General features: G+C 29.1%; 2 protein-coding genes and 1 pseudogene across 2 annotated transcripts; 1 reads left to right on the top strand and 2 right to left on the bottom strand.

The window, feature by feature from the left end:
• Positions 1 to 227: 227 nt before the first annotated feature.
• Positions 228 to 1,712, bottom strand: LOC107990604 (probable L-type lectin-domain containing receptor kinase S.5; annotated as a pseudogene).
• Positions 1,713 to 6,337: 4,625 nt separating this feature from the next.
• LOC103486750 (protein trichome birefringence) lies at positions 6,338 to 9,448 on the top strand. Its single transcript, XM_008444810.3, has 5 exons — positions 6,338 to 7,457; positions 7,863 to 8,055; positions 8,148 to 8,341; positions 8,434 to 8,592; positions 8,702 to 9,448. Exons 1-5 carry the CDS (start codon positions 6,502 to 6,504, stop codon positions 9,042 to 9,044), a joined length of 1,845 nt encoding a protein of 614 aa, XP_008443032.1. The 5' UTR covers positions 6,338 to 6,501; the 3' UTR covers positions 9,045 to 9,448.
• An 8,789-nt stretch (positions 9,449 to 18,237) lies between these two features.
• Positions 18,238 to 20,748, bottom strand: LOC103486752 (homeobox-leucine zipper protein HOX11). Its single transcript, XM_008444811.3, has 4 exons — positions 20,294 to 20,748; positions 19,692 to 20,077; positions 19,028 to 19,107; positions 18,238 to 18,916 (listed from the first exon to the last, which is right to left on the bottom strand). The coding sequence occupies exons 1-4, from the start codon at positions 20,661 to 20,663 to the stop codon at positions 18,613 to 18,615; spliced, it is 1,140 nt and encodes a 379-aa protein (XP_008443033.2). The 5' UTR covers positions 20,664 to 20,748; the 3' UTR covers positions 18,238 to 18,612.
• Between the last annotated feature and the right edge of the window lie 1,476 nt (positions 20,749 to 22,224).

Here is a 22,224-nt window from a genome sequence, read left to right as displayed (position 1 = left end):
TTTGAAATTTGAATAATAACAATAATAATAATAATAAATGAACATAATATCTAACAAAACTTTTAAATCTTAATGCAATTCAAGATATAATTTAAATCATTTTTTTAATAAAAATTATATTTATACCTCTCTTGACCATTTCATGGTATTCATTTTTGTTAACATTTATAGATTTACTTAGGTTTAGGATGATTTGTAGGCCATGTTCACATGGCATAGCATATTATCTAGTATGTATACTCTCTTGGAACTCCCACACCCATTGCGTAATATTCCGTCGTAATTCCTTCCGACTTCCTACCGACCGCCGCCTTTCTCCCTCAAGCAACTTCTACAACCATAACTCCGAACGCGTACACATCAGTCTCAAACGTGGCTCTGCTCGTCAGAAAAATCTCCGGCCCCATGAACCCTCGTGTCCCTGCTATCTCTCTCGTCCAACCATGTGTCTGCTCTGTTCGACGAATCGTCCGAGCCAACTCGAAATCTCCCAATTTCGATTCGAACTTTGAATCCAACATTATGTTTGAAGATTTCACGTCTCTGCGTAGTTTCTTCACACCTATTGTGGAGATAATTCAAAGCTTCAGCCACTCCGGAGACTATATTCAACCTAATTTCCCAATTGGGATTCCTACCGTCGCCGCCGCTATTGAAGATCGATTTATCCAAGCTGCCGTTGGGCATGAACTCATAAACGAGTAAAAAAATCCCTTTTATTGTAACACCATCTTATTAGTTTTACGAGATCTTTGTGATATTACCACCAATTATTGCAACTTCTGTAATGAATTATTGTTTCCCTTGACGAGAATCCTCTGAGATTCTCTTCACGGCGACCTCTCTGTTTTTCAAATTTCCTCTGTAATCAGTTCCAAATCCACCCTTCGCCAAACTGTTCTTCGGGTTGAGAGACCATGCGTTGCTTTCTTTAGTTCTTTGAATCGAAACTTTTGAACTCGTGGGGCTCTGGACAAATCTTGAAGCTCATGTTCTATAACATCGTCAGATGCTTCTTCCAAATCCTTTTTACGTTTCTTCATGACCCAAAAGCAGAAGAATTCAACCCCAAATAACAGAGCAAGTCCACTGGTTACGCCGGCCGTAACATTAACATACACCTATCGACGATGGTTACGGACTCGTTGTCGTTGTTGTCGAATCTGTGCCGTTGAACTGCCATGATTTTATCCTATTTAAATCGAATTTTAAAGGGGAGAAGCCAACATAAACCTCTTCGGGAAGAAGAGAGAGATTCAGGGGATGAAAAATCACTCCGTTTTTCAACTGACCTTCTAATCTGGACGATAAAGAAGCGAACACGGAAACAATTTTGCCATCGAAAGCAACTCTAACGTAAGCATCCGCCATAGCGGAAAGATTAAATCCGAATTCCGACAATGGGTTCTGCAACAACCCGACAAGGTTTCCATCAACATCCTGCTGGTTTGATACTCTCTTCATTTGCATCATCCTCTCTCATAGCCACCGTTTGAAATTAAATACTCATTCCCATTGGCGAAAGCTGACTTCATAGATTTTCTTCTCCACACGGCCATCAGCTCGAAAACACATTTCCCAGTCATAATCATTTGATATAAAGTCACAACAAATTGAAGTAACAATTTTTTTAGAAAAAGTAAAGATATTTTGAACGTACATATATAGATTTATGTCATGACAGTTATATTTTTTAGTTTTTTATGATTTATTATAAACAAACAAAAAAGTCAAGTGATACACATAGAACTCATTACCAATTTAGTAATTTTCTTTCATTTCTTTCATTGGGCTTGGTTTATTCTCTTTTGGGTCCATTTTGGAGGCCCATTAAATATCTATCTTTTTAAGTTGCAAACGTAGTATATATAACAATATTTTTGGAAAATTGTAAATAACATTTTGGGAAAATTATAAATATAACAAAATTTATTGATGATAGAAGTCTAGATTACTAGATTACTATTTATGATATCATCGATAGACCATGTAGCAAATGTTGATCTATCGCTGATAAATCATAAGAGTTTATCAACAATAGAAGTCTATCGTCAATAGACTTTGCTATATTTGTAATTTTTTAAAAATATTGTCGCATATTTAATAATTATTTGAAAAATTGTTATTTTTTATAATTACTTTTTTTTTATATAAATTTTAAGATTTTATATACACTTTCGTTTTGTTGGTGTGAAGCATTAATTTATGCCCCTTAAATAAAATTACCTCTTAGTCTCTAGATTTTGATGAATAGATGTAGTTAGATCTTCAAGTTTTAAAACTAGACTTTTTTAGTCCCACGTTTACAAAAAAAAAAGAGAGATTCATTTGGTCTATGAATGTATCTTTTTAGTCTTCGAATTTCTAAAAATAGATTTAAAAGATCATTTAAACAATTATATATTTTTATTTTAAATAATTGTATGACATCTTAAATTAAAAAAATAACTCCTAAGAATTACATATTTTATACAATTTTTTTTCTTTCTATATTTATATTTTTAAAAAATTATAAAAGGCGAGGCTTTTTAACTTATTTTAAAAAACTTAGTTCAAGGACTAAAAATGTATATTTTGAATATTTACGAACCAAACAAGTCTATTCAACTTGGGGATTAACAATATTTATTTTTAAAACTCACGATCACCTTGGGGGACTAAAAAGTTAGTTAAATGGTATGTGATCATTTGTTTAGGATTTGGTTGTTCATAAATTAATATATATTTTCGAAAATAACCGATTTGAAGAACAAATGTTACTATTCGGATGATCACGAAAAATCTATAAATATACCCTTTCTTTAAATTGTATTTTAAAACTTTTCTACAAGCACTTTTTATCACATTTAAAGTGGTTCTCCTTTTGTAACTTTGTCAAAGTTTGATTTATTTTCACATAATATAGTTTGTTTATATTATGGATTAGGCGTTGTTTTCGCAAAAAGAGAAAGAAAAGAAAACACTAAAGTGAGTAAAATTGTCTTAAATTCTCTCTAATATAATTTTTTATTTATGTTATTCATATCATATATTTAAAAGCTTTAAACTATTTTTTCTTAAAGTAGTTTATCAATTTGACGTCTCAAACAATGTTTTTCCTCAATTTTCTCAACGATATAAAACCAATACGATTAATTCTAAAAAGGAACAAGCAAATGAAAAATCATTTAAATTTAATTAAAAACTAATAATACATATTTAATTCTGTCATTTCTCCCTAATTTACAAAGAGTCATTGTATTAAAAGATATCTTAAATGTGTTTGAAAGGTAAGTTTTAACTATTTTTAAAAAATCTAAATTAATTCACTCCTCAAAAATTTATGGTTCAATAAATTACTTTACAATCAAGTTTTTTAAGGGTATAGTTTTGACATTTTTCTTTTATACATTTTAGAATTTAGAATAATTTAATTTTTCAAATATAAATAAATATAAAACTTTTATCCTTTTCTTTTTTAAACTCATTTTACAAAAAAAAAAAAAAATCTTAAAAAAACATTTTTTTCAAATACAATCCAAACAAACTCTAAACTTAACGAAAACACATCCCAAATTTTTTCAATACTATTAACAAACACAATAACTAAAAAGTGTCATAATTTTATTTATATTATCTTCTGCATTACTTTTTTCTTGTTTTCTTCATCTACATCAATTCACCAAGTTAGTTTCTTTTTATTTCACTTCATGTAACTACCAAAATAATATAACTTAATTTAAATGATTTTCTTGTTTATTTGAAATTTGTCATCTGAAATCACTTCTGCTTAAATCCTAAAGCCACCTACAGCATAAAGGGTTATATATATATATATATATATAAAACACCGACTAAAGAGAGAAAGTATATATATATATATATATATATTATAGTTAAGAACAATAAATGTGAGGAATCCAATAATAGTATGTATTTTAGTGGGAAACGCGTAAACTGCTTTTCCACTAATTTCCATCGCCACCGTACGGTTCGTTTCTGTCCCTAACCCATCCATCCATCTCCCTATATCTCTTTCTTTCTTTCTTTTCTATATCTTAATAATCAAAATACGAAAACCCAAATAATACACAAAAACGAAACTTGATATATATATATATATATATATATATATATATATATAATAACAATCTAAGAACCAAATAAATATGCATCAAAATTTACATACATCTGGACGGGCCTCTGCCGATATTCCCAATTCCAAAGACAAGAAATCGGACACTCCTTGCTGTAACCTACTGTCACGCAACAACATCGTGTGACCGTCCAATTACCAACACGTCAACATATTTGGACGGCAAAACGACCACGAAATACAACGCTCAAATCTAGTTCCTACGCGTGGACATCATACACCATACGTACGGACCAAAACTAAATCACTAAACTTTTTCATTAATTAATTAATTAATTAATTAATTAATTAATTAATGATTAAGCTATTTTGTAAAATTAGGAAGTAAGTAAGTAAGTAAAAGAGTTAATAGATTTTATTATATTTAATGTGTCCTTAAACGGGGCATCCGTTAAGAAACGGGAAAAGTACATGGATTTCCATTTCCGATTCTTCTCTATTTTCAAGGGGCTTTTTCGAAATTGAATTTTCTTTCTAATCTTCGACCAAACTTTTTGACTAATTTTACACATTTTGCCACTTCTCTCTCTCGCTCTCTAATTAATATTTTTGTTTTTTTTTTCTTACGAATATTTCCAGCTGGATTTACAAAAGTCATTAATATGTCCATTCCATTTAATATTATATCTATACACTTTATTTCATTTAATGTTAATGTATGGTTATTTATACAAACAAATACAGTATATAATCTCATCATTGGTTTTTTTTTTTTTTTTTTCCACTTAATCCTAATGATGTAATCATCATGCATTTGACTTAAACTATGCATATATTTTTAGAGTTTTTATCCAAATGAATGCTATTAAAGACAATTTAAATTTAAAGATGGGATCATACCTTATAATTTATTATTCTGGGTGGTCCCACAACTAATGATGTTATTATATTAAATACATATAAATTGAGATGTCATTATTAGGAGCTTATCAAAGTGCCACAATAATTTAATTTGCAAGAATTAAAACACTTTCAAATATGTACAACTTAACATTAAGATTAATGTATTATTTGTTCTTATTTTTTCTTCTCTTGATTTTTATAATTATACGTTAATTTAACTTCAAATTTTAAAATTTTAAGGTTTTTATTAATGTATTATTTGATTTTCAAATTTTAGATCTAATTATAAAATTTCTTATTTATTTAGCTACACACACATATATATATATATATATATATTATTTATATTTTAAATATTAAATTTCTCAATGTTTAATTTAAAATTATTATTTTTAATATCATTGAAATTAATTATAATTTTAGAATTGTTTACTAAGATGATCATTTGATATTTACGTAACAATATAATAGACTTGAATTTGAACAAGAGAAATGAATCAAATGAAAAATAATATCTTAAATTAATTTTTAACCAAAAGAAATTTATGTGTATTTGATAACGTTTATGTTCTATAATTAATTTTCCTTTCATATTTTTAATGAATTTCGTTTTTTTTTTACCAAATTAAATTATATTGTAAACTAAAATATAAGTGAAAATGTTAAGAAAAATAAAAAAGAAACAATAAATGATTTTGAACCCAATTTTTGTTTTTAACTTTATTTTTCCAGTAAACAGAAAACAAAATAGTTATAAAAAGAAATAAGAAACGAGGATGATACCGATTATTAGCATAAGAAAATGTTGCGATGGGAAGGCATCGTCTGAGTAGTACTACTGCTCCATGAGAAACTTGAATTCTAAATAGATGGATAGATAGATGGTTGGAGGTCGAAGTTTGCAAGGAGTTGCGATGCTTCTCCTAAACTGCAAAAAGGTATGGTATTCTTAAAAAGTATATACTCAACCTGATATTGAGTTATTTGTAATCTAATCTAATATAAATCCATTGCTTAGATCATTAACCGAAATTCCCGGTGGGGAATATCTTAGAATTATCATCCGATTATTTTGGGGTTGTTTTAGTTTTACAATTCAATTTTCTTTTTTTCGTTTCCAAGAAAATAGTAGAAGGACACGTGTCTTCAAGATTTCGTGTACAACAAGACTATTTCACTTTACAAATATTCCTCAACGGCGTAACCAATTTGACGGTAGTGGCATATTTTGTAATTTTAACACCATGTTATGCCCGAAATTATAACGAATATTAATTTTATGTATTTTTTTTTGTCCATTTTTAAAATAATGATAATTGAATATTGACGATTTTCACTTTCTCAAATCCGTATGAAACAAACGTCCTCCTCCACTCGATAGACTCAAAGACTGTTTTTTCAATCACAGATTTTCACTCTAAAACCCACTTCATCATTTCTCTCTCTCTCTCTAAAAGCACACTTATTTGTTGTTGTTGGTGGTGGTGGTGGTGGTGTTGTTTTTGTTTCTTCTGTGATCCGCCATGGCTGAAGTTACCAAGTACCAGCCCATCAATGGCGGAAATCTGGTATCAGATGTCAAGAGTCTTTTCTCCATTCTCAAAACCAAGAGAACTATGGCTTTTGCTTATGGCTTTATGTTTGCTTTCGTTGTTTTCACTGCTTTTTTGGCTTTTAACCCTTCTTCTTCTTCTTCCTTTTCTCCTTACTTCTCTAATATTTTCACTGGGAGTAGCTTTGTTGGGTCTAATTCCTCTAATGCTGGTTCTGGATCTCAATACCCTTCTTTTATTTCTTACTTTTTTCCCAATAGTTCGATTCAGCAGAGTAGTCCAGTGATGCCTCCCCCGGTGCCGGAGGTTAATTCCTCTAGATCTAGTAATGTCACGACTCAGCCTCAGCCCCAGCCGCCCACTGTTGAGAAAGAGCCGCCGCGTGTAAAGAACCGTACGGAAGAATCGGTACCGGAAAACAAACCAACGGCCGGAAATCTGACGCGGGATTCTGTTGTTTCGCCTCCGATTCAAACTCAACCGCCGGTGGGAACTGTGAAGAATGATACTCAAACTACACCGGTTACTGAAGTTAAGGACTCGAATCAAACTGAATCGCGAAATGCTCCTCCGGTGGTGGATGATCAGGCTAAGAGTTCGGGGATGAAACCGATGCCGTTGAATAATGGAAGTTCTAGGGCAGAGGAGAAAAATGTACCGACGAATTTCACGGCTCCGTTGGCGAGTAAGCAAAAGGGTGAGACGAATTCAGATTCCGGTGAATCGGTGAACCAGAAGGATTGGGTTGAGTCTTTGAAGAATTGTGATTTTTTCGATGGAGAGTGGGTGCTGGATGATTCTTATCCACTCTACAAACCTGGTTCTTGTTTGCTAATTGATGAACAGTTCAATTGCCATTTGAATGGCAGGCCTGATAAGAATTATGAGAAATTTAGATGGAAGCCCAAGAAATGCGATCTTCCAAGGTATGATCAGAAATTTTTGCATGATCCAGTGATGGATGGAAATTTTCGAACTTAATTTGGTTTTTTCTTTTCAAGTTTTGCGTAACTTTTACTGAATTGAAGAATTGTGATACCTGAAATTTCTTGCCCCTTTTTCTCTTTTGACCTTTTTCTTTTCCGTCAAAAGACGAAAAAGGAAAAGAAAAAGGCTAAGCTTGTTCTGAATTTGATGAATTGGTAGTAACCCACCTGAATTGTAGGTTTTTGAGTTTTGTTCTTTAAGCCATTTCTTCATTGTTATGTGCCTTTATGATTGGTTATCCAATTTAATCAATCAGAATTGCGTTAAAAGACTGTTTGTAGTTCATTGTTAAGTGGCCGATAATACTCTCTTGAACTGATGTTCTGTTTCTATTCCATCATTAGGTTGGATGGAGGTCGAATGTTGGATCTTCTAAAAGGGAAAAGATTAGTTTTCGTGGGTGATTCGCTGAATCGAAACATGTGGGAATCGCTTGTTTGTATATTAAGAAACTCTGTTAAAGATCAAAGCAATGTGTTCGAAGCTCATGGAAAACAGGTTTTTAGAGGGGAAGCAGCTTACTCTTTCATATTCAAGGTTGGTTTTGTGTTCTACTTGTTCTTTCATAGGCTTGTTCTTGGTGAATGTTTATTCATTTGATGGTTTCTTTCACGTCTTCGGTTTGATAGGACTATAACTTCACCGTAGAGTTCTTTGTCTCTCCTTTCCTAGTCCGAGAATGGGAGATGCCAGACAAGAATGGTAAAACGAAAGAAACTCTCCGTCTCGATTTGGTTGGGAAGTCGTCTGATCAGTATAAAGAAGCTGATATAATCGTCTTCAACACTGGCCACTGGTGGACTCATGAAAAAACTTCAAGAGGGTGAGTTTTGAATTGTGTTTGTGTTTATGCACGATATCTCTGTTTGGAGTTTGACGATGTTTGACGAGTTTAGCTATGTCGAATGAATGTAGGAAAGACTATTACCAAGAAGGGAGCCATGTTTATGAAGAATTGAATGTTCTTGAGGCGTTCCGAAAGGCTATAACGACATGGGCGAGATGGGTTGATAAGAACATAAATCCAATGAAGTCCATTGTTTTCTTTAGGGGCTACTCTGCATCCCATTTCAGGTAAAAGAACAAGCAAAAAACAAGAGACTGAATTAGAATCAAATCTGCACATTTAAACAACCGAACTTTTAGCTCATTGCTGAATGATAAATCAATTAATGTTCAACAGCGGAGGACAATGGAACTCCGGTGGGCAATGTGACAGCGAGATTCAACCAATCAAGAACGAGACATACCTAAGACACTACCCACCAAAGATGGTTGTTTTAGAGAAGGTATTGAAAGGGATGAAAACTCATGTCACATATCTAAACATAACGAAGATGACAGATTTTCGAAAAGACGGCCACCCTTCCATCTACCGGAAACAAAAGCTAACAGAAGAAGAGAGGAGATCGCCATTGAGATTTCAAGACTGCAGCCATTGGTGCCTTCCCGGTGTCCCAGATGCTTGGAATGAGATTTTATATGCAGAACTATTATTGAAACAACAACAGCAAAAGAGAACATAGAGAGGTACAAAGAAAAAGAAAGTACATATTTATTTGGTTGAATTCATATCAAGATTATTTAGAAGATTAGTATTTTTTTTTTCTTTTTTCTTTTTTGGAATCATATAGAATAGATCAAACAAAACAAAGATGAATTCAAAGAATTGATATGAAATTTTTTTTTCTTCTACAATAATTTATGAGAGTAGGAAATAGAAAGAAGTATGTGTTCTTGTTGATCTTAAGGAGATCTTGTTTGTGCTGTGAAGAAATTATGTTCATATAAGATAGTAGAGGGGAAGAGGAAGAAGAGGATATTATAAGAAAGTATCAAATCTTCTATGGTGGTTACCAATTGTAAATTTTTAAATTTATCTCTCTTTTTTATTTTTGTTGAAATAATGTATTCCCTTATATTATTATAAGTTCTTCTTGTGAGCTATTATGGGTGTTAATTAGTAATAAATAAACTAGATCCCAGGGACTGATAAATAAATGTTTAAAAATAGAATTTAGGGAGTGAAAGAAAAGGTTTATTTTAAACATTTTGTAGCTTATGGAGTTGAAATGAGTCTCAAGTCTTTATTACTAATTATGAAACAGTCTTAAATCCAAAGTGTGACAGTGTCAGTTATATTCCAAATTAGTATGACAATGACTAAGAACTACATGTGAAAGATTAATTTAAATAATTAATTATAGTGCTTATCTTAATTAATATTTTGACCTTTCCTTACATGTGGGGCCCTTCTTTCCAGCAAATATAGTCCATAAATTTATGAATATATTATATATATTCAGAAAACAATTATTTTGTCTATATTTGGAGAATACAACCTAGAAAAGGAATGCCTCATCATTTGTGAATTTAAATGAACTACAAGTCAATTGCTATTATGTCTATGATCTAATGTTTGTAATTAATTTCCTAATCACTTTCTTGATCTATATGTAACTAATGAACCTTTTTTTTTTTTTTTTATATACATATATATATGTGTGTGTGTGTGTGTGTTTTTGTTGGAACTATGGAACGTGTTTGGTGAATTGAATTTTTTAATTGTAACCTTTTTTAAGTGGTAGCCATTTGATTTTTGAAAGCTACTTTTTAAAAACCAACTTTATTAAAAAAATCGAAATTGGCTTGATTTTCTCAAATTAATAGTAGAAAGGATATTGCTATGAACAAAATTTAGAGGTTGAAAAGGGGTTTTGTTGGTTTAATTTTGAAAAATGAAAACAAAATGGTTAATCCTAATAATCTTAATTTATGAATCTTATAAATTAGAAAGTAGATGATAGTTAATTAAACCATATGAAAAAAAAAATTAATAACCAAATTAAAATAAAACTCAAACCTAAAATATAATATCATAAAATTCAAAACCAACCTAATAGATTACATCTAAACCTTTTAAAATTTAATAACACAAAAGACTTTTTTTTTTTTTTTATCATAGAAAAATTCAACAGAAGTACTAAAAAGCCAATTTGCAAAACTGTTAACACTTCCAATTACAATAATTGATAACTAAATTTAACATTCTATATGTTACAATAATGTTGACCAATTCCCACTCACCATCTCTGTTTTTTGTTAAAATCCAAACTAAAACACCCTCTAATACAAATAACTATAATCAGAGGCTGGTTGAAACTATAACAATAAGTTCAACTACTCAAACAAAAACCTTAAAGGATGGTTAGTTGAAGGCATATGAAAATTGGGGGAAGATGTTATATATAGGGTTGATGTTATAATTAAATGAGAAAAAGAAGGGTGGGGTAACCCTAAGAATAGAGGGGAAGGGGGAGCATTAAAGGAATTAAAATGACTTTTTTAATGCAAAGGTTACAAGTAATGGAGCAATGAGTGAATCATAAGATAATTGGTTGCATTGAAAAATGTGTGTATCTAAACTTTGTTGTGTTTCGTCGTAATTTGAAGACGACGCGGCTGTCGGCGACCACTTTTTTCTTTTCTTTATTTTCATTTTTAAAATTTGGACACATTTCTTCCTCTCTCTCTCTCTCTCACACACACACACACATGTTTTCTCATTTCTTTTGTCGGTGATTGCCCCTTTAATTATTCCTTATCTTTTTATTTAATTTATTCATATTCATGTATCTCTCTCGTTTTCGCTTCGACTTAGTGGATACGATACATCGAAAAATAGACTAAATTGAAAGTGGTTAGTCGAAGATGGGAAGAAAAAGACTTAAACCTACCGATCGACTAAATAGCGATCGATTTATACTCATTTGTAGTTAGATCGATTAGAGTATTTACTAAACCAACTATAGTCAGTTCAATAACAATTTTGATCAAAAGACCATCTCAATGAATTGGTGGCTATCTCTAATTTTATAATATTTGATTTGTCTTTCGTAAAACATCATTAATCTTCGATGATTAATATTCAAGTACTCGAGAAATAATTTGATAGGCATTATGCATAAGAAATTTTTTGCAATTTTGAAAGTTATTCATATAGAGAAAAAGATCACAATCACAACAAGAAGAAAAAGAAGTCAGTTTTTTTCTTCTTTTTTTGGAGAATAAAGAAGTTAGTCAATATTAAGTTAATGTATAGACATTTTAAGATTTGACGAAATTAATTATGAAATTGATATAAAGTAATTAAGGACAAAGTAGTAGCCATTAGAATTTTCTTCATCATGTGGCTTTTTATGGACTTTTCCTTTTATGTTCATACTTTTATACTTTTATATTTTGATAATAATAATAATAATAATAAAACAAGAAAAATGATAGAGGTTGTTCATGAACTTATTGATGTGATTCTTATACCCATGCTTTCCTTTTTGGCTTTTCGATCTACGATGAGTTGTTTAATCTAAATAAAACGTTTTGAAAATTTTAAATATAGTAAAATGAATCAAAATATTTACAAAATAAAACAAAATTTCATATTTATTTTGATAGACTTTGATAGATCCTTATCGACATTTATAGTGATGTAAATAGATACCGATCATCGTCATATTTGTAGACAAATAATAAATAAGCAAATTAGAAAACGTTTCATCTAATACCTACTCTACTTTATATAGATAGATTATAAGAGGGGAGACCAACCTATAGTTGCCAAAATTAAAAAGAAAAAAAAAATTAGAAAATGAAGTTGAATATGAAATAGAAGATGATTGAAATAATATAATTTATAACATACTTTCTCAATCTTACCATACTAATCACAAGGTTTTTAAAACAAATGAAAACCAATGTTGGTAATAACTTTTGTTTTTATTAATAGATAGAAGCTAATTAAGCATGATATGTTATGTTATATGTATTGATGTGAGTTTAGTTTATACCAATTCTAAGGTGGCTATCAAAATAAAACTATACACTTAATATTTTAAAACATTTATTATCTTTTGAAAGAGTACTAAACGAATATATACATAGACACACACATATATATAATGTAATCAGTCTATCTGTATTAGTACAAAAAAAAATTGATAAACGATTCAACATATTTCAAAAATATATATTTTTTTTTAAAAAAATGAATTGTAAAAAATAGGTTTCATTTAAATCATATGACAGAAATAATGAAAAAAATAAGGAAGAAGAGCATACTATTGTCTGGTATTTTTATAGGAAAGGAAGTTGTGCACCAGATACACGATTCTCTTTAACCTAATCAAAGCCTCGGTGGCTCAAGATTGGTGACTAGACTAAAGGAAATCGTGTGCTTAATATACGACTTCATTCATATTTGTTTTAAAAATGTATAACTTGTTTCAAAAGTCACGATTTTAATCTTGAATTTTTATAAATTGTTCAAAAATGCACCCATTAAATATAAATTATATAAAATTTTTTAATGAAATTCAAGTTTTGCTGACTTGAAACCATGCTAGATTTAAAAAAAATATATTATCACAAAAGAAAAATATGAAGTTTAGAAATTAAAAATGAAATAAAAATAATAGATTTTAAAAAAATATATTATCACAAAAGAAAAATATGAAGTTTATAAATTAAAAATGAAATAAAAATAAAAATAGTAAGTAAGTTTGTAACTCAATCTTTATCCTACCATTTAATTTAATTTTTAATTTAAAATTCAAAATTTAAATTAAATGAAAATATTTTATATTGGAAATGAAAATTTAAATTAGCTGAGTACATATTTAAAAAATATACAAAAAATTAAAAAATTGAGATATTGATTTTCTTCTTATTTGACACGATTTGTATCCAAAAATTAAATTTGGCAAAAGAAAATGTTCTAAAAATAATTTGTATCAGTTCCAGGAATGTGCTATCTTACTTTTCTTTTCACAATAGTTTTTCTCTTACCTTATTTATAACATTACTTAAAAAGAAATTCTAGGATATAAATTAAACTAATATGGTTCAAATAGTATAGTGAAACGAGGCTATAGAAAGACCAGGGAAGAGCCCAAATTCATATAATTACATTCTTCCTATCCTTATAGGGTAAATAGCTTTGGAAAGTTTAAGATAATTTGAATGCGACACATCTATCTTAGGATTCTTCAAATATTTGTACGATAGACTAAACATATAATTATTTTTGTTAAAAAGAATTTGAAAGTTGATAGTTAATTAATTAAAGTTTGGTACATGGGGGGAATTGTGTAATAATTTGGATTTGAATGTAACTAAAGACCTTTCCTCTTAGGTTTGTTTGCTAAACCTAACTCATGGAAACATAATATAGCTCAAATCAATAGTTTAGTTTCAAAAATGTTAGGATCCCCTTTAGGGTCTTTGAGCTTTGTAATAATAGCTCACCATATTCCGAATTTTTTTTTGTTAAGTGTAATAATCATTTGAACTTTATAAATATCTAATAGCTTTTTGAAATTCATTTTTATGTCTAATAAATTGTTAACATGTCAATTTTAAGTACTTACGTATAGTTGGTTATTTATTTTTTATTTTAAAATTATGTGGTTTAAATAATATAAAATCTAAAATTAATATAAAATCCATATTTTGAGTTTTAAAATGCATAATAGTATTAAATAATGGTAAAAATATTTAGAAATATGAAATAATGTGTGATGCTATAAACTATTTTTTTTTTTTTGTAAAATATAATATGTATTATGTAATACAAAATTAATAAGTGTATAGTTTTTTAAAGTATAAAATCATATTCCTAAATAACAATATAATAGTTTATTATCAACTGACTATTAATGGATGAGTAATTGTTTATAAATATACACTATTGAACATATTTTAAGCAATTTTTAAATTAAAACTCAATTTTCGGATTAGTTTTTAATTAATACATATTTAAAACAAATCGTGAAATACAATTATGTTTTTATTAAATCTTTTGTGTTCACATTTTCGATACCAAAGTTATTTTTATCTATTTTCAAACTTGAAAAACTCAAAAGAATTAAATTTTCTTTTTAAAGCTTCCAAAGATGGGCCTTTGGAATAAAGTACTATTGAAGTTGGGCCTTCCCTTATCTTTATGGGCTTTTCAACTACTTCAGCCCATTCATCAAATAAGATATGGAGTTTAATTTTGTTTGGAGGGATCTATTAAAACATATAACAAAGCGGCGAAACATTTATCTCGTATAGAATAATTTCGAGAACAAAAAAAGTCCAGAAGCCTACAATAGAAAATACTAAAAATATCTCGTCAACCATGTGCATAATATATTTTGTATACAATCGTTTAGATTTGGCTATTGTTTGGTACATGATTGTAGTTTAGATTTTGATAGTCAAATATGATTTATTTTTTCAATTTTATCATTTAGATTTGAATCGTTATATTTGGCTACCCCAAATTTAAACGACTTTTTCTTTAAAAATTTGGTACACGGTCGTTTATTTATTTTATACAATCTAAAGATTCTTTCAAGATTCTTTATATACAATAATTTAGATTTGGTTACCCAATCCAAACGATGTAAAAAAGAAGAGGAAAGGAGGAAAGACGATGGAAAGAAATGACAGCGAAAAAAAAGAGAGAAAAAAAAGAAGAAAGACGATAGAAAGAAATCAAATTTGGTTACCCAAATAAGAAGACGTTTGGAAAGAAATCTCAACGAAAAAAAAAAAGAATAGGAAAGGAAGAAATACGATAGAAAGAAATCACAACGAAGAGAAAAGTAAGAAAGACGATAGAAAGAAATCAGAGGAGAAGAATGACGGAAAGACAAACCTTAAACATTTAAAAGATGACTAACTTTAAAGGCTTTATTACATGAGCTGTAAATATTTTAGTAGTTTGTTATATTTACGATTTTTTTTTATTTACCTTTTTAAGTTTTAAAACATATTCAATGAAAAATATTAAATTGGTTATCCACCTCAAAATTATATGTATATTAATTACTAATACCATACTCGTATTAAATATATCTTATAATTTTTTACTTATGTTAAAATTGATCAATTGAAATTATATGGTTGGTCTTAAGTTTAATGTTTTAAAATAAGAACCAAATATTCCCTACCACGTTAAGATATACTCTAATAGCAATAAATCAAAAGAAAACCAAATTAAATGTTATATATACTTGAATTTGGATACTAAAATTAGATTGGACAACATTTTGAAATATGGTTCAAAGAGTCCCATCCCAAGTACTCATCAAATACTATATGATGTTGGAAGAACTCCAAATAAAATAAATAACTCTACTAGAAAATTATAGATAGTATATTCAAACTCTTGATTTGAGTCACTAGATCATTTCTTACATGAAACTTTATATGGAGATAAATTTTAGTATATTATTATAAAGCAATAAACAATAAATATATATACAACTATGGTTGACTTTTTTCTTTTCTTCTTTTTTCTTTTCCTAATGGATTGAAACAAATTGAGAGCTTTCTATAAAGTGTTAGGAGAAAGAGCATGAGTTGACATGATTGTATAAAATGGTTTAAGAACTCATAATCAAATCAAAGTTCTCAACTCAAAAAAAGGTGATCTTTTATCCAGATCTTCCCACTTATATTATTCATAAATATGATCATGACTCCCCAAATTCTAATAACATTTGGAGGAATATTGTTAGGCAAATTCCCAATTCAATTTAGATTATGTGTGAAAGTGAAAGGTTTAAAAATGAAATAAGTAGGGAGGTATATAAATTAAACTTAATTTACTTATTATAATTCACAAATTGTTTGGTAAGAATCCCATTTATACATTTTTTTTTTCTTTCCACTATTATTCTTTTCAATCACCCTTAAAAAAATTCGTTTTTGTTGATCCATTGTTTCCACGTTTTCTTATCTTAATTAACCTATAACCTAATTTCTTATCTTGATAAAAAAAAAAAAAAGCTTTGACCGTATGGACTGCAAAATCAACTAGTGATAGGAAAGCTCCTTAAATGAAAGAACGGTTGAAATTAAAAATGTATAGTTTATGAAAAAGTTATAGCAAAGAAAAGTTTATGAATGACAAAATCATATGAACCAAAAAGAAAATCAATCGAAGGTATCTCTATCCGAATAATCATATAAAGGATTTTTGACTTTGAAGTTAGATGGGTTAGTGATATATATTTGATCCTATGATGTTATTGGATTTGTAATGAATCATTTTCATTACATAATATATGTAATCCAATATTGACTTGGTTAATAATTTTCAAAGTGAAATGATTGTTGGTAGGAAAAAAATTCAACTCTTAAAAGTCAACCCAATAGATCACAAAGGTCACACCAAATTCGACCAATGTCACTATGAACTTTTTCTTTTTTTCTTTTTTTGTTCTTACTTAAATTACATTATTGGTTTATCTTTAATCTTCATTTAAATTTAGGCCGGGCTGTGTTAACCATTTGAATTTTTTAGAATAAAGTGTATCAACCATGGTTTATATAATTTAATTTGTTGTGATATCAATTTTAAAATCGAAGACACGTTTTGAAAACTATAAAAATTAGGTTTTGGCCAAAAACAAATTCAAATATAATATAGGAAATATGAAAACTACGCGAAAGAAATTGTGTGGATGAGTTAAAGATCTCAACATGATGGATAAGTGATAATTTGCGTGATTGTGGAACACACCTATTTTTTGCATTGTCATTTCACTACACGGAGGAGATTATTATCACTTAGACTATTTGTGCAATACAAACCGAAACTTTTTTTTTTTTTTTTTGTAGCTTTGATCGTTTTAAATTAGAAGGCTTTTTCTCTAGCCTCTTTTCTTTTTGTTTTGATTGCATTTTCACTTGTTGAGCACTCTTCTCTTATTGATATAAACCTTATTATAATATTTATCATTTAATATAATAATGGTTTTCTAAAACTATATTTATTATCTTAGAACACACAATATTATTTTTACGTTAACCACTTGTGTTTTATTTCAAAAAATTAGAAAATATGAAACTATAATCAAACCACCTTACGATCTAAGAAAACAAATAGTATTTGTTTTAGAAAACCAAAATCTAAATGATAATCAAAGAACGTCTTAATTGTTGTGTCCTTTTGATTGCTTCATCTTCAAGTTTTTTTTCTTTCCCGAAAGATGTAAATGATGAGGTAGTGATCATACCTTGTTGCAGGCCATCAATGGAAAGGCCTTGAGATTGGCTTTGAAAATTCAGCTTAGGGTTTTATTTATTATGTCCATTGGCAGCCATGGGTAGCTATTAGCTGCACCCCTATTGCTTGGCTTGCAAGATCTCCTTGTTTCTCAATCATCAATTCTTAATCATAATCATTATTATTATTATAATCACTAATCTCCAAGCATTACTAGATCCTCCCACATGATCATTAACATTAATCATATTCCAACTATTTAAGCTTATCCGATCCAACTCATTTTACCATGTGTTTTCATTAATATTTATTTGCTCAAATATAATTAAAATAAAACTATTATATCATTTTTTTTTCGAGCTACGTGCCATTTCATTAATAAATCTAAACCACTAATGGTAGGGCAATGTTAATTAATCTTTTAATTTCCATAGGTTGAAAATGAATCTAATTGTATCCGAAAACCAAAGGGTTTTGAGTTAAAATTTTCAATAATGTGTCAATAATATTGTTAAAAAATTGTTGACCTAAGTATAACCTAAATTTGATTAGTTAAAACATATATAATCTTAACAAAGAAAAAAAAAACATGAATTTGAAATCTCCCCAGCACCACAAGTTTAATGGATGAATTAAATAGAATTGGGACTAAATAATAAGAAAGGCAAATAAAAGAAATAAAATTTCCTTTCATTTGATCTTGTTTTCTTTTTAAATAACTAAACAAAAGAAGAAGAAAAAACAAGAATACATCATAAATATGTAATCTCTCCCTATACTCTTTTAAATTACTTTGTATATCCCAAAAGAAAAAAACCTAAAAAATAACCATGCATGCAAGGAGCGAAAGAACTGATAAAAGAACAACTAGGGAGAGGTCCATATATATATATCTCAAAGCTACAGACAACCAAAAACAAAAGAAAAATTTTCCCCACAAAAGCTCCAACCCCATCAAAAGGAAAAATATGTACAAAAATTATCTCATCGCTAGAACTTTTTTGTATTTCATGATGTGAGATGAATAAAAATGCTCATGAAGCAGCCTGATGCAGATGAGGAAATGGCAAGATCTTGGGTTTGTTAGCGAGACAGAGAGCGGAGGACGGGGCGGGGGTGGTGGGAGCGGTGGTGGTAGTGGTGGTGGTGGTAGCGACACGCTCACACGAGGGGCACATGGTGAGGGTAGTGGCTGGAAGTTGCATATAAAAAGGCTGAGAAGTTTTTAAAGCTCTTAATTCTTGAAGTTCTTTTTGTAATCTTCTGTTCTCTTCTGTCAATGTCTCACAGCATCTTCTTAAATACTCACAATCTACTTCTGTCTGCTTCAACTTTGTCCTAAACAAAAACACATACACATACAATTAAATACATATATAAATTACATCTCTATCTTTTTTATTGTACAATTATTATTAATGATTGTTTCTTTTTATTAGATTTATGTACCTTGCTCTTCTGTTTTGAAACCATACTTCCACTTGCCTAGGTCGGAGGTTTAGCTGCTTTGCTAGTGCTAGCTTCTGCTTCTGAAAATTAAATTAAAAATTAAGATTATTGTTATTCGGCCATACCAAAAAATTTGAAATTTATTTGTTTTTTTTTCTTTCCATTTATATACACACTCAGTACACAAAATTTATGAATATTTTATTTCATAGACTTTATATCATTCTTAAAACCACCACCGCCAATTAAGACTACTTTGTCTTTGTCTTTTTTTTTTTTTAGAGACAAAATAATCTTATAAATATTACTAAAAAATGAAGTTAAATTTTGAAAAGAATTCAAAAATTTATATACAAAATATGAAATCATAATTGAGAGAATAAGAAAAGAAAGTAAAACATAAAATAGAAAAACAGAAAACTAAAAACAAAATGAGTATTAACCAAAACCTAGTGAAGGAATGCTAAGCTCAAGGGAAATTAGAATAACACAAAGTAATCCAAACTAATTAAGATATGGAATTGAATTAGTTTTAGCAATTAATAAATTTTAAAACTTATTTTTGAAAAGACAAGTGAAGAAGTATAATAAAGAAGCTAAGAGAGATGGAATATGGAGTTTAAGGTATGTTTGGATTAAGTTTTGTGGAAGTGTTTAGACTTACAGGATTAAGAGTGGTGTGTTCTTTGAAGCTTTCTTCAAGAAAAGCGGATTGTTGTTTAGAAAGTCGAAGCTTTTTACGAGCAGCAGCAGAAGCAGAAGCATTGTTATCTTCATCATCACTCATTATTCTTGAACAACCTCCTCCTGATCCTCCTCCTCTTTCCGTTTCCATTTCCATATGATCCCATGATCTCTTCCTTCTAATCCCTCCTCCTCCTCCTCCTCCAAATTCCATTTCAAAACATGACACCGTACTGTTCGGAGACGACAACGCCGCCACTGCCACCGCCGCCACCCTATCTTCTCTCTCCTCCACCAGCACCCTCTTCACATCCAATGTCTCTACCCTTTCTCCTCCCTCTGAACTCCCCCCGACTTCCCCCATCACTACAAAATAACATTCATATATTCTCAAATCATCAACAAAAAAGAAAAAAAGAAATGAATTTCCGTAAAAAAAAATTGAGATATGAAATGATGTGAGATATTTGTTTGAATTTAGGAAAGAAAAAAAAGAAAAGGAACCCAGTTCCCAAGTTGTAATTTTTAGCAAAACTCATAAAATAAATAAAAAAAGAATAATAAATAACGGTATTTACATACAGTGATGAGAAAGCCATGGGAAAGGAAGCAGGGGAGAAGAAGAAGAAGAAGAACGAGGAACAGGAGCCAAAGGAAGAAGATCAAGCTGAACCGGTGGATCCAAACCGGAAGTTGAACCGGCAAGAACCGTTTTCCGATCATCATCATCATCCAGCTCATCATCATCTTCTTCATCACCTTGAACCGAAGCAGAAGCAGAAGCAGAATGACGTCCGATTAAACCAACACAAAACCCCAAAGCCATAAGAGAGGAAGAAGAATTAGAAGAAGAAGAAATTGGTTTAGATAGAAAATTAGAAAACGGCTTATTAGTATTATTATTGGAATTGGAAGATGGATGATCACCAAGGCTCAAACCCAACTCCACCATTATTATTCCTAGAAACCAATTTCAGAGAAGAATCTCTCTCTTTTCTTTTTAAGATTGAAGAAGAAAAGGGGTCTTAAAGGAAATTAGAAAGGGGGAAGGTCCCCTTTTTAAATACCAAACACACAAACAAAAAAAAAAAAAAAAAAGGAATTGAATTTAAAAAAATAGAGTGAGATTGACCGACAAAAGCAGATTGACAAGTGCACGTGAAAATATTTAATTATACAACGGTTCATACACGAGACTTTAGACACACTACCAAATTACAATATAACATAAAATCTATAGTCTCAAGTGGGGTATTAAAACATACATATAGCTGACATTCTTGAACCTTTTTCTTTTCTATTTAATATGATCTTTTCTCACTATTTCTTCATTGTATTTTTAATTCATTTTTCCCATTACTATATTATTTGAAACTGTAAACTTCAATGTTAAATTGTTTTTGAGTTATTAAATTTAGATGTTTTCTAAAATTAAACCTACAATTCTCACTTTCATTTTTCAAAAGAGGGTTTTCAAAACTAAAAGAATTGCTTTTGTTTATGAAATTTGATTAAAATTCCAACTCTTCTACTACTATTGTAAATAAATAAATAAAAACAAATTGGTTGGATTATATCATTTTTACAAATTGTAAATGACAATAATTAAAATAATTTAACTATTTTGAGTTGTAAGTTTTCTTTACAACTCAAATTTTACAAGATCATACAAATCGTCCTTTAAAATTGGTAGAAATATGTATACTATATACATCTTTTTAATTAGTATTTCTTATTAGTTCAAACACTAAAAGGTTGTGATCTAAAGTTTAAATAAATTAAATAATTGTTATCGTTACATAACTTTAAGACTAGAAAATGTTTTTGAGAATTCTCTCTTATTTTAAATTGATTTTTAATATTGATGTGCATGATAATCAAATTTTTGTGAGATCCCAAAATTGAACTGGATTTCCTTTAATACAAATGTGGATTGATTTGAACTAATTTGAATCATACAACACTCATGAAAAAAAAAATACTAATAACGAACTAAATTGATTTCTCAAGAATAAAAGTTAAATAAATGTAAGTGAAAAGAGGTTTTTTTTTTTTCTTTTCCTTAAATTATTCATTCCTATCTCGTGGTCCACAAAAATAATTTCTCAAAAAGCAATTATTTTTAGTTAGGCTCGCTTGGTTCCCAAGCTATTAAATTTCTATTATGATATTCTATGTGAAGAAATGAATGTATAGGATTATAAATTTAAAAAAAAAAAAAAAAAAGAAATCTAACCCCATTAATAACATTATTATTTCATCATTTATTTCAAGCCGTTATTCAGTTTAATGAATAATTTCTTAAAAAAAATAAATAAATCCCATAATACAAATGAATATATAAAACCCAACCCTCATATTTATTATTAACTTAAACTCATTTTATTATTTTATAAATATTGAATATGAAGGCTATATTAGTAAAATGAGCCATGTTCCCACAAAGTTGTCACAAAGAATTAAAAACTTCATTTTGTAACATATCTATCTATATATATATATATATATATATA

This window comes from Cucumis melo, chromosome 4 (assembly GCF_025177605.1).
Source record: "Cucumis melo cultivar AY chromosome 4, USDA_Cmelo_AY_1.0, whole genome shotgun sequence".
NCBI classification, from domain to species: Eukaryota; Viridiplantae; Streptophyta; class Magnoliopsida; order Cucurbitales; family Cucurbitaceae; genus Cucumis; species Cucumis melo.
Note: the sequence above shows the minus strand (reverse complement) of the source record. Positions and strands in the feature narration are given on the sequence as shown.

What these genes read in the sequence shown, in the direction of transcription:
- LOC103486752 (XM_008444811.3), bottom strand. Translation starts at nt 20,663, where the DNA reads ATGGTGGAGTTGGGTTTGAGCCTTGGTGATCATCCATCTTCCAATTCC. An exon ending in CCCATGGCTTTCTCATCACT is followed by an intron (nt 20,078 to 20,293) that starts GTATGTAAATAC and finishes GTTATTTTGTAG; the next exon opens with TGATGGGGGAAGTCGGGGGG. An exon ending in AACACACCACTCTTAATCCT is followed by an intron (nt 19,108 to 19,691) that starts GTAAGTCTAAAC and finishes TTTAATTTTCAG; the next exon opens with AAGCAGAAGCTAGCACTAGC.
- LOC103486750 (XM_008444810.3), top strand. Translation starts at nt 6,502, where the DNA reads ATGGCTGAAGTTACCAAGTACCAGCCCATCAATGGCGGAAATCTGGTA. An exon ending in CATGAAAAAACTTCAAGAGG is followed by an intron (nt 8,342 to 8,433) that starts GTGAGTTTTGAA and finishes GAATGAATGTAG; the next exon opens with GAAAGACTATTACCAAGAAG. An exon ending in TACTCTGCATCCCATTTCAG is followed by an intron (nt 8,593 to 8,701) that starts GTAAAAGAACAA and finishes AATGTTCAACAG; the next exon opens with CGGAGGACAATGGAACTCCG.